Here is an 11880-nt window from a genome sequence, read left to right on the forward strand (position 1 = left end):
GAGATACTGACACGACTATATAAATCTTTCTCTCTCTTCTTCTCTTTCTCCTTTAAATAAGAGTCAGAGTATTTGCTAAAAATCAAATATATTTCCCCAGAAATATTCAACAAATTAATAATAATGAGAATATTTGGGTCAAGCCAGAAAAGAATGTTAGTATTATTACATTCTATAAAATTAATGATTTTATTAATGGGTTTCATTACATTAGTTGGGTTAATACTGCTTAGTATTAAGCTTGTAGATCCTTCTACTGAAGCTGTATTTTCTATTACTTCATCTTCTTCAAATGGGTTTTCAGATTCATCAGCTTTAATTTCAATTTCTGTTAATAATGAAGAAAACCCAGATTTTTATAATCTTTCTTCTTCATCTTTTTCTGTATTATCTCCTCAAAATAATCATGGGGTTGTTGAAACGACGTCGTGTGCTACTGTTGAACAAATGGGTCAGGTTTTTCAGCCTGGTTTTGCTGCTTGGAAGGAGTCTCTTCGTGTTAGGAGATTAATCCATCATCATTTTCAAATCAATGGTAATTTTATCCTTTTTTTTTTGTTGGAATTTTTAATATTTATGTTATTACTATTGCATTTATTTTTGCGCGTTATGTAGATTGATAAAATTTCGTATTTTTTGAAACTATTGCTTGTATTCAATTGTTACATAGAAGTTTGTGTTGTCTTGTTGCATTATTGCAAAAGCTATTTCAGTAATGAATGTCATAATTATTGTAAATCCTCCATGATTAGGGCGTTGAATGTCATAATCATTGTAAAGCTTCCATGATTAGGGCCGGTGTGGTAATCTATGTTACTTGACTCGGTCACTCGGGTACCATACTCGAGTGTGACACGGGTATGTGTCCAAGTGTTAACGATTTGACACGAGGTAAAATGAAGAGTTCGGGTAACATAGGTATTAATGGATGTGAATATGATAAAGGGTTTTTTGTGTTGCACTGTTGAATGTTCTTGATTAAGAGGATGATTAGGGAATGATAGGTGTAGGGTGCTATTGTTGGACTAAAAGTTCATGTACTATGCCACTTTGTGTTTTACTGTAAATGAGACAATTTTTAGTTTGTATCTATATAATGTCTATTACTGTAGAATACTTAGATGTGGGTAAAATGCAATTTTTCAAAAAGCTTGTCTTGTTGATTTGGAACTTGAGCAAGTTAATTTAACTATATTTCGATTTCAGGTCCTTCAAGAGTTCAGAAGCTCCCTCCAGAGCAATTTTGTCGGCATGGTTTTGTCATAGCTAAAGCATCTGAAGCTGGATTTGGGAATGAAATGTACAAGATATTGACGGCTGCAGCATTAAGTATCATGTTAAATCGTTCCTTGATCATCGGGCAAACCAGGCATAAATTGGTTCTCTCTCAAGCCTTCGGCTTACATGTTTTAATGTAGTATAGACTTATAGAGGAAATGATACTTTTAATTATGGATCTCCTTTGATTATAGCTGGTAGGAGATCATTTTCTCTGTCGGTTGTTTGCTTACTGTTATTAGTCGTAGGTAGGCTAGGCTATTCTAGGAATCCTAATGAGTTCAACCTTGGATATCATAACGAATTGAATATATCTATAACCTACTTGACCATCTGATAGGAAATTGAGATAAACTCAAACTTTTTGATGACCACTGCTTTGTCTTGATCAAGTGCTGATTGTACTTATCCTATTTTCAGGGGAATGTATCCTTTTGAGGATTATATTACTTATAGCAATGCCTCATTTACCCTAAAAGAAGTCAAACATTTGTGGAAAAAGAATGGTTGTGTGGCAAAATATGGTCGTCATTTGGTTGTTCGCATTGATGATTTTCAAAAGCCTTTGCGTACAGACATCCTCTGCAGCAACTGGAGGAAGTGGCAGCAGCCTATCATTTGGTAAAATGAAAAACATATCTCTTGTTAGATGTAATAGTGTGCTGATTTAACACGGTATGTCTTATCTTTTATTACAGGTTGCAAAATACAACAGATGCTGTTGCAGCTCAGTTTTTCCTGAAGAATGTACATCCTGAGATGAGAAATGCAGCTTACGAGTTGTTTGGAAAGCCAGAGCTTAATTTTAGACCTAATGTTTTTGGAGAGTTGATGCGAGTTCTTATATCTCCTTCCGAGAGTATTGAAGCTGCAGTAAAGTCTGTTCTTCCCAGTGGTGATGAGCCAGATATCACATTGCACATGCGGATGCTGACAAGCAGGTACTATAAAGAAGCTAGCTTCTCTTTAGAAACCAATATTTTATATTATTATCTGCAAGGATAAGCAATGGTTACAAAGAGAGAGTGATTGTAGTCCTTCATTTGGCAGTATTTTATTAGATGTACTAGGGGAATCTGCTGAGTTAGGAGTTTAGGACATAGACTTTGAGTTCCCTGCATTTCCTTCCTTTTTTAAGTAACATGAAATATGTTACCCTGTTCATATATGATACATTTCTATCACTTTCTAACATTTATAGGGAAAAGTTGAAGTGATAATAGTTTAGCAAATAGTGTAGCTATAAATAATCTGAATTGGTATTAGAATTCCATCAAAAAACTTCATTCTGTATGTAATGTAGGATATAGATAGACTCAAGAAAGTAAATCACTATACTAACTTTACAATGGAGAAAGGGGCATAGGAGGAAGAGGGGGGTGAGTATGAAGTAGAGGTAGAGGTGATGTCAGAACTCAGAAGCATCATGGCTGCCCAAGGTATATTTTTGTGCTGCCATGAGCAAATCTGCGCATGCCACATGCCCACATGGTTACTGTCAGATACAGATGAACACCGAAATCATAATCAATGTTCTTATGTGAATCACCATCTCATATTACAATCCCTTTAGGCTTAACAGGCAAAGATGATGATGGAAACGTAGCACCTAGCACACTAAAACCCCAAATGAGATCCAGGATAAAAGGAACCAACAATACTTCTTGGCTGGCTAGCTCAGAAAAAGACTGATTACTTAGATACCTATCTCACACAGTAGAGGTTCTAAAACATGACGGGTCTCTCTAAGTTTTGATTGAATTCAAAGATAGGAACTAGAGGTTTTGCTTAAAATATAGCACTAATATAATTGTGACTTTGTGGAACCCCAATATGGCAGATCTTGAACCATGAGATCTTCCTGTTCTTAATGGAAAATTTCAAACCAAGTTGTGCTGGTAACTAGGTTCAGGGTTAAATATGCTGGGAGACACCCCTGTAGGCCCTGTTTCATTGAATCCGAAATGGTAATCATCATTGCCCAACCAGTCAATGTCACATGATCAGTGGAGTATAGGCCTTTAGTTGAATCTTGGTATGGATTTTCCCACTTTAAAGTTTAAATAGAATATAACTCTAGCAAATCCACATTTCAGGCAAAAAAAAAGAAGGGAAAAAGTAATCGAAACGGGACATGGAAATCAAGATATTAGTTCTGGGACATGGAATATTGATTTTCTGAATAAAGTAAATGATCTTATGATGTTTTTCAGATTTGAAAGGCCTTGAGCTAATCATAACTTTCAATTTTGAATGTTCGATGGCTTTTTTGTCCAATTGTCATCATCGAGTTTTCTCACTTTAATGTCTTTGGATCACCAATTAATGAGAGATTTTGTGGATGCATGCAATGTGTAGGTCAATGTGGCCAGTGCAGGCTGCCCTAAGCTGCCTCAGAAAAGCCATGGAGAACTTCGAGCAGGTGACAAGACCTAAGGTGGTTGTGGTCTCTGATACCCCGTCTTTCATAAGCACAATCAAACCGAGTCTACAAGAACTTGCTGAGGTATTCAGTTTATTTTGTCTGTATTAATTAGCTATACTATTCACTAGTTGCCTCAATTCCAACACTTTAGTGTTTTTAGAACATTGATGTTATGAAGTAATATAACATCCTTAAACGGCTAAACCCAAGCTCTAGGAGGAAGATCCACAGGTTCTCTGCATTTTTGCAATAACTTTGAAATTGCCCTACAGGTTCTTCACTTCGATTACAAGCATTTTAGAAGAAATATTTCTCTCGAGGCCAGCAGGTCACATGCTTTACCATTCAGGGCCAAGGATTGGGGTCCAGCACCTAGATGGGTTGCATTTGTGGATTTCTTTCTTGCATCACGAGCAAAGTATGCTGTTGTTTCAGGGGCCAATAGGCGAGTTGGAACTACCTATGCCCAGCTAATTGCAGCTTTAGCTGCAGCTCGTAATCTTGGTACTATTTTTACACTATTTTCTGATCTCATTCTTTCTGTAAAATATTATAGCTCCTGACATTTAACCCCTTTTATCCAATTTTCAGATGAAATTTCCAACACAAACCCTAGTTTCTCATTCCTAAGCAGCTTTCATAGCAATATGCTGAGAAATGGATTGACTAATCAGATTGGATGGGGACATGCATGGAACAGGTTTGCTGGCCCATTGAGTTGCCGTGGGCAACCCAAACAATGCGCATACACGCCACTTCTTCCACCAGGTTGGTGGGATGGGATTTGGCAATCTCCGATCACTCGAGACATTCGCAGATTGAAAATGTATGGTGTCCGACTGTCTGGTTTGGGGACAATTGATGAAGAACACCTTCAATCTTACTGCAGATTGAAGAAAAATACAGGGGTTAAGGTTCCAGTGTCATCAATGTAGTATACACAAGAAGACATCTAAATTTTGTAAGAGTAGGTATCCTCATTTCACCCTCGGTATATATAAGGCTAATTCCTCTTGCTTACATTCCGTATATTCATTATCGGGTAGGGGAGTCCAGTATTTTATTGTATACTTCAATTTGAAGCCATTATATTTGTAGTACTAGTAGAGAAACCAATCTTCAGCTTCATTTTGTTCACTATTATTACAAATGAATACAAGAGCCTCGGCTTTTCAGGTGAATAGAAGAGCTTCGGCCTTAGAAGCCGATCTAGCTTAAGCTTCATGTACAAGAAATTATGGGTGTGTGTGCTCTTTATAAAAGCATTTAGAATCATAGAATAAAGTATGCATGCTCTTTTTGAACGTGAAATGCAGTGATCCTGTGAGATTTGGCTCTTTTATAAATTTAATTAATCAAATTAAGATCGCAAATTGCGGTCTACTTAGCTTTGCCCACAAGAAAATGCAAAAGATTATGAAGATTTGGCTCTAAATTGCTGGTGAAGTAGCTGTGATTTTTGCTCATTTAGCTCTAAAAGTTACAGATGAGCTCTTATATTGTGCACTCTACTAGTAAACTACGAGTAATACCTATACTAATTTCCAAAGAAAGTGGTTGCTTTATTCAAACTTTAGTTCTTTTTTTCTGGAAAAAAATGATTTAATTAATCACAAATGTTGTAAATAAATACTTTAATGATTAATTATATAAAATAAATATTCTATACTTGTAAAAAACATAGGAGTATTTTTTTTTCTTTTGAAACCACATAGGAGTATTTTAAATTGCGGTTATTGCTAAAAAAGTTACCTATTGCTAATAAAAAAAGTACTTTGTAATTTGTAAAGAAGTGATTAAGTTTGCAAGTGATTAAATTTGTATCAGAGTACGTAGGAGCTTTTACTTTCGTATCATGTATATTATCATATTTTTATTTATTAAACGAAAAAATTAAAAGAAACGCCAAGGGTGTGTTCAACGGCAACTTTTGAAGTTGCTGATAGTTTTTTTTTCTAGTGCTTTGACCCATATTCAAATTGAACAATAATTGAATTACGAAGTAATATGTAACACACTAATAACTGTAAATTTCAAGTACTTTATACACAGTATAAAGCAATTTCTTGAATCAGGAACTTCATTAAACAAATTTTTGTATAAGTTTAAATAGGCATAATCACAATTATAAGATAAAATATGGAAGACGCAATCTAATTGTAGTATTAAAACTACCAAAGTACTACGTCGAGTTTTGGTAATCAGCATCTTGCAACTACTTTTGACTAAACAGGCCAACTTCTACTTGATGTTGACTTGCTTTGATACATCCAATAAGCCAATAAGGTACATCCTAAACAATTCTTCATGATAATTTTCCTAACCCGTTTGATACTCAAATCAAGATTTTCCTTATTTTCAAATTTTAATTGACAAATAATCATGCATTTTCTGTAATCTATAGCATTTTTATTTCAATTTGAATAACCCTTATTATAATTTATTTCTTTTGAATTTATCATATCTGCACTTATAAAACTTGAAATAAGTGAAAATAAGATGAATAGTTTACCCATTTCATACTCAAATAAAACTGACAAAACCAAAATGTATCCAACAAAAAAAGGCAAATTATTCCGTTTACTCCATTTTAGAATATAATTTGTCATATTTGACACACTGCTATAAATGGAAGATGCACTACGTCTTTAACTCATCTAACACGTCTTATTAGAGTTTCGTACCCGCACATGTCTTACGAGTAATAATATGAAATAAACCCACTACAACGTTGTTATTATGTTTTGAATACGCCCCTATAACTACACTCTCTATACTCCATTGCTATTATTAAACTGCACCCCAAGGCCCCAATCCCAAAAAAATGTTTTAGCTATGTCGAAATAGAAAATATGCCCCTATTCTTTTAAGCTTTTGAGCAGAGTAACAGGACTAAATAGGTTAATATAACACAAAATAACAGAGACTAGTAGCTGACTAACACCCAAAAATAAATTGACCCGAACCCGAACATGAACCAAATGCCCATATGGGCCACCCCTCCAAAGAGCCTGAGGCTGGTTGGAAAATGAGACAATGAAATATACAAAATACACACAAAAAAAGAAGGGACACGTGAGAGAGAATAAATATTACAGCATAGCCAGAATGTGAAAACACGGAGAATTCTCATTTTTAAGGCATCGCATGTTTTGCCTGATTTCTCAACTCCTCCCTGTTCACCCTGTAACTGCACTCTCTATACTCCTCTGTTTCACTCTCTTTCTCTCTCTTAATTTTTGAATTTTAGTATTTTTTCTTCAATCCCCTTTTCAAAAAGCTAGCAAATTTATTGAATTTACCCAGAAAAAAACCCCATTTCTTGCAAATTCTTGATCACATTTCTTGTATCTGTATTACCCATTAATGCAGAATTGTTTGGGTTTTGATTAATTTCTGAATTCTTGAAATTCTTATTGTAAAACCTCTGAATTTTCGAATAGAAAAGAAGAGGGGTTTAATTATTTGGGGTTAATTTTTTGAGAAATGCTTGATTGGCTTTGTTTTGGGTGGAGGAAGAGGAGGAATTACCAGGAATTTAATGGGGAGAATTTAAAATCTTTTAAAGACCCTGCTGTCCCTGATCGTAATTTGGGTAAGAATTTTTTTATCTATGATCATTTATATATTATTTTAATGACGAATTTCAATTAATTTGTTCAATTTGTTGTTGTTTGAATTAATTTATTAATAAGTATTGGCATGATTAAAATTTTGTTTTATATTTAATTCAGGTTTTTGAGACGAAATTTTTAGTGTTAATTCAGTCACATTTTAATTCCTTGTCCAATTAAATAACCTGAAATGATAATTGTTGGAAATTTGAATTAATTATCAATTATTTTAAGGGTTTAGTTCTAGCGTGCTTGAATAAGAACATGTCTTAATTGTGCCATTTGATGGTAATGAAGTTGGTTAAGACTTTTTGGTAATACTTAAAACCTTAGTTGTAGAATATGCAATGTTATTTGATTCATTATTATGATTTTGGTTTTAGAAAAGTGATTTTTGATAGCAAAGTGATTGTTGATGTTGTAATTAGGTTGGTTCTTTTATGTTTTCTTTGGATTTTCCGATGACTAATGTTCGAGTTTAATCGATGATTCGTGTAATCTGCAATCTCATAGGTTAAATTGTTATTCTCCTTGTAAATTCCAATAAGATTATTAATTGACATCAAGAAGTTTGAAGTTCAATCCTTTGGAGATTGGCCTAGATATTGAGAAGCTTTAATTGGGTGAGACTAATAGTTAACATGTGTTTATAAGGCCTAATCATAATATTATTTTAGGATGACTTTTACCAATATATGAAATGGTAGATTGTAATACATGAGTTGGGTAACCAAGAATCATTGGTGAAGCTCTATATTTTTTATTACTTGTTGCGCCAAAATTTGTCTTTCGATTATTGATAGCTATCGCCTATTGGTATCTCACATGGGAATGTGAGCACCCTTACTAAATGAATTTAATAATGGAATAGTCTTTAAGCACCATAAGTGTCCTAGTTAATGCATTACATTGTTAATCTGTAAGGTATATAGTCATCAAAATTTGGCTTGTATCACTTCTTTTAATCACCGGTTTTATTTATTTTTTTTCCTTGATAAATGTTGCAGAAGCCAATAAACAAGAGCAGAAAGCCGAGGCAGATTCCAAAGAGCAGTCTCTTGCTACTAATGATATAGGAAATGGTCGAAATAAAGCTAGAGTGTTCAACTATCAAGAGCTTGCTACAGCAACAAGAAATTTTCACCGAGAAACTTTCCTTGGGGAAGGTGGGTTTGGGTCTGTTTACAAGGGAATACTTGAGAGCAACAGTGAGGTATATATATTCCTAGTAAATCGTTTTAGCTCTAATCTCAGGATTACTAGTCTGTATAATGTCCTGAAACTCCTTCTCTTGAATATGCATGATTATTGGCAGGTTATTGCTGTAAAAAAACTCAATCCATCTGGTCTTCAAGGTGAAAAGGAGTTTTTAGTGGAGATTCTCATGCTTTCTCTTCTGCGCCACCCAAATCTTGTAAATATGATTGGTTATTGTGCTGAGGGCACTCAGCGTCTCCTTGTCCTTGAATTTATGCCCATGGGATCCCTTGAAGCTCATCTTCACGGTACTTTTACTGAAAAATCAGTTCAAGTGGTTTGTATCTTAATTTTACTTTGAGGTCATATATGGTGCACGCTCTTCTCATCACTTTCTTTTACCATTGGTTAATGTCCTGAATGTGGCCTCTTTGCAGATCTTCCACCTGACAAGGAGCCACTGGACTGGAAGACGAGAATGAAAATTGCAGCTGGTGCAGCTAAAGGAGTGGACTACCTGCATAATGAAGCAAAACCATCTGTTATTTTCAGAGACTTAAAACCATCTAACATTTTGCTGGATAATGATTTCAATCCAAAACTCTCTGATTTTGGGCTTGCAAAATTTGGTCCAGTTGGAGATAATTCTCATGTCTCCACTAGAGTCATGGGTACTCATGGGTATTGTGCTCCGGAGTATTTTTTAACTGGTAAATTAACACCACAGTCGGATACATTCAGTTTCGGGGTGGTCTTGTTGGAGCTTATCAGTGGACGTAAAGCAGTTGAACCAACTCGTCAAGGTGGCAGAACTTCTCTTGTTGATTGGGTACTTTCTTTAACTTGTCCCCCATATATGTATTTTATGTATCTGCCTCATTTGTCTGGTCATCTGGTAATCTGTTGGGAGATTTTGGCGCCTTCATAGTTCATATTGCTTTTAAGTGTAGCCTTAGTGGAATGATTTAAAACTAGCTAGAAGATTGGAAAATTTTCATGTGACTTGTCACTTTAAATATGGACTTTACTTAATTAAATGTTAGCAGATCTCCTTGGTAACTTTATGTAGTATGGCATAAATTATTTCCCTTTGGCCTTCGGCAGTAATCAGAGAATTTAAGTCGTATGATTGATACCACTGGTAATAGGATTATGCTTTTATCATCTTGCTAGCTAACTTAAATAAAGTTTGAAAGAATCTTGTACTATGTGCCTCTAACCTGATCGAGGTCTTAGGCTGGTTTTTGTCTCTCACCCTGCCTACGCAATAAAGTCTGATTTCTAGTATCTTCTGATATATTTCTTTCTATTAGTTGAAATAACACTTTCACATTTGAGTGGAGGCGCGAATGAAAGAGGTGAAGTTGTCTGAGTTTCAAGGTTTTGATTGTGGTTGCAGGCACGTCCCCTATTGAAAAATCCCAAAAACTATTTGCAGTTAGCAGATCCCCGGCTGAAAGGGCAATTCTCTGTGTCTTCGCTGAACAAGGCTGTAGAGGTTGCAGCTATGTGCCTGAGAGAGAATTCAACTGCTCGGCCCACCATGCATGAAGTTGCTCTTGCCATGAGCTATCTGACAACTAGGAAGCATGTTCGTACTCGCAGTGAATCTGAAGGAGTTTCTATAGACATTGGGCCTAGCCCTGGTGAAACAGCTAAAACATTGAACCCCGATGTAAATAGAGAGCAGGCTGTAGCAGAGGCCAAATTGTGGGGAGAGAAATGGAGAGAGAAGAGACGACAAAGTACAGGTGGTGGCTCTGATGGTGTAAGCAGGTAGTTATCTTTGATTTACAATCTCAATTCTCAAGCAGATATTTTCTTTTCAAGTCTTATGAGCAATTTACTGAAAATAGCTACTCGTACAAAATACTGAACTCACTTGACTGTAATCTTATCTCTTGCTGAAAATTGCAGTTGGGTTGCACAAATGCACTAGGAATCGTAGAAGTGGCTCAAGTTTGCAGGACGTGGTTGGAGATATTCTTTCTAGAGATATAGTTCATCGTGAATTTGCAATACAGCGATAACCATGGCTAGAGTTGGCATGAGTTTATTTGCAAGTTGGCATATTGTTTTGAAGGGAATTAGGGTGTTAGGAATAGAAAATGATTAACTAGTTTAGCTCAGTTTTATTAAAAAAAAAAATACATTGAAGGAAACTAGGATTTAGGATAGAATAGCAAATTCCATGCCATTGTCAAGTTTCCATTGTGGCATGCATTAAGTCGTGTGAAGCTAAGCTTCAGTGCAATGCTTACTGATGGATTATAATTTTGTTATAATTTCTGTCCTTGTCTGAACTCTGAAGATGTGCACCGTGCAGGAAACTATTGAATGACCATATACTTCGTATGAAACTCGATAAATTAACGATAATTTTGATATTTGTAGGTTTGAATCTGATTTTGTTTTTAATGATTTAATAATCAATTATTGGTCAAATTCATATGGAAATGTCACTTGAATCATGTTATTTACGAGTTATGTGAATCAATTATTGGTTAAATTCATCAATTCCTATCTAAAGAATAGATAGGTCATAGACTCATAGGCCTTTATGTTGAAATATGAAGGATATGGGAAGATACAAGATACTCCTAGTTTCAAATCTCATGACCCATCAAGCAAAATACAAAGCATGGATTTAATATTGACTTAAGTATATATAGAAAAAAAAAAATTTGTTTGAGCAAATGACTATGAGGTATTGAGGTAGTTTATATTGAAATTTTACATTATTAGCTTTCTAGTGAAAGATCTTTAGTACCGGATAATATAAGATTTTGTTTTCAATTTTCATCATTTATGAAAGGAACACGTATATGTGCAAGGGAAAAAAAATATATTGTGGATACATTAAAGTGTCTTTTTTATCTCTTTTTCGATGGAATCTCTCTCGTTTCATTTTCATAGCTTCTAGCCTTCCATTGTTGCTTGATCTCCTCAATGGTACATACGGTGGTGTTGATGGTGATCGAGAAGGGTCAAGGAGAACGAAACGAATAAACACATTTGTTAGGGCAAGAATGGCGGATGCAATAATGATTAAACACATTAGGATTATGGTGGATGTTTAACAAGAAAACTACATAACGTTAAAAATTTTGCAAATAGCCGGAGAGGTGTATGAACGGAGGGACAGTTAGGGCCTGTTCTCTTACGTTGAAATTCAGTTCAGTTCAGCTCAGCTCAGTTCAGTTCAGTTCAGTTCAACTCAGTTCAGTTCAGCTCAGCTCCTAATTTCCTTCTCTTATAAAATATTCATTTCAGTTCAGTTCAGTTCAGCTCAGTTCAGTCAATGAGAACAGACCCTTAATAAATTTTAGCATTGGAAGTTGGGACACATTTTTTGTTTTGCATGTA

At 35.1% G+C, this 11880-nt stretch overlaps 2 protein-coding genes across 3 annotated transcripts; both read left to right on the forward strand.

Moving 5' to 3' along the window:
• LOC145624934 (uncharacterized) lies at positions 1 to 5052 on the forward strand. The gene is made up of 7 exons (XM_081678021.1): positions 1 to 535; positions 1207 to 1379; positions 1699 to 1899; positions 1977 to 2219; positions 3637 to 3784; positions 3976 to 4207; positions 4295 to 5052. Exons 3-7 carry the CDS (start codon positions 1703 to 1705, stop codon positions 4636 to 4638), a joined length of 1164 nt encoding a protein of 387 aa, XP_081534147.1. The 5' UTR covers positions 1 to 535; positions 1207 to 1379; positions 1699 to 1702; the 3' UTR covers positions 4639 to 5052.
• A 1743-nt stretch (positions 5053 to 6795) lies between these two features.
• LOC145624942 (putative serine/threonine-protein kinase PBL7) lies at positions 6796 to 10852 on the forward strand. Of its 2 annotated transcripts, none has more exons than XM_081678028.1 (6): positions 6796 to 7298; positions 8325 to 8530; positions 8633 to 8822; positions 8952 to 9343; positions 9914 to 10290; positions 10432 to 10852. In XM_081678028.1, the coding sequence occupies exons 1-6, from the start codon at positions 7190 to 7192 to the stop codon at positions 10451 to 10453; spliced, it is 1296 nt and encodes a 431-aa protein (XP_081534154.1). In that variant the 5' UTR covers positions 6796 to 7189; the 3' UTR covers positions 10454 to 10852. The 2 variants fall into 2 exon arrangements, with proteins under 2 accessions (XP_081534154.1, XP_081534159.1); XM_081678033.1 differs by having other exon boundaries at positions 8328 to 8530.
• The last annotated feature ends 1028 nt before the right edge of the window (positions 10853 to 11880 follow it).

This window comes from Chenopodium album, chromosome 1 (genome assembly GCF_948465745.1).
Source record: "Chenopodium album chromosome 1, dcCheAlbu1.1, whole genome shotgun sequence".
Taxonomy (NCBI): domain Eukaryota; kingdom Viridiplantae; phylum Streptophyta; class Magnoliopsida; order Caryophyllales; family Amaranthaceae; genus Chenopodium; species Chenopodium album.

Excerpts from the sequence above, each read along its gene's own strand:
- LOC145624934 (XM_081678021.1), top strand. The coding sequence starts at position 1,703 with ATGTATCCTTTTGAGGATTATATTACTTATAGCAATGCCTCATTTACC. Across the intron at positions 1,900-1,976 it reads TGGCAGCAGCCTATCATTTG|GTTGCAAAATACAACAGATG; the intron begins GTAAAATGAAAA and ends CTTTTATTACAG. Across the intron at positions 2,220-3,636 it reads ATGCGGATGCTGACAAGCAG|GTCAATGTGGCCAGTGCAGG; the intron begins GTACTATAAAGA and ends TGCAATGTGTAG.
- LOC145624942 (XM_081678028.1), top strand. The coding sequence starts at position 7,190 with ATGCTTGATTGGCTTTGTTTTGGGTGGAGGAAGAGGAGGAATTACCAG. Across the intron at positions 8,823-8,951 it reads CCTTGAAGCTCATCTTCACG|ATCTTCCACCTGACAAGGAG; the intron begins GTACTTTTACTG and ends GCCTCTTTGCAG. Across the intron at positions 9,344-9,913 it reads GAACTTCTCTTGTTGATTGG|GCACGTCCCCTATTGAAAAA; the intron begins GTACTTTCTTTA and ends TTGTGGTTGCAG.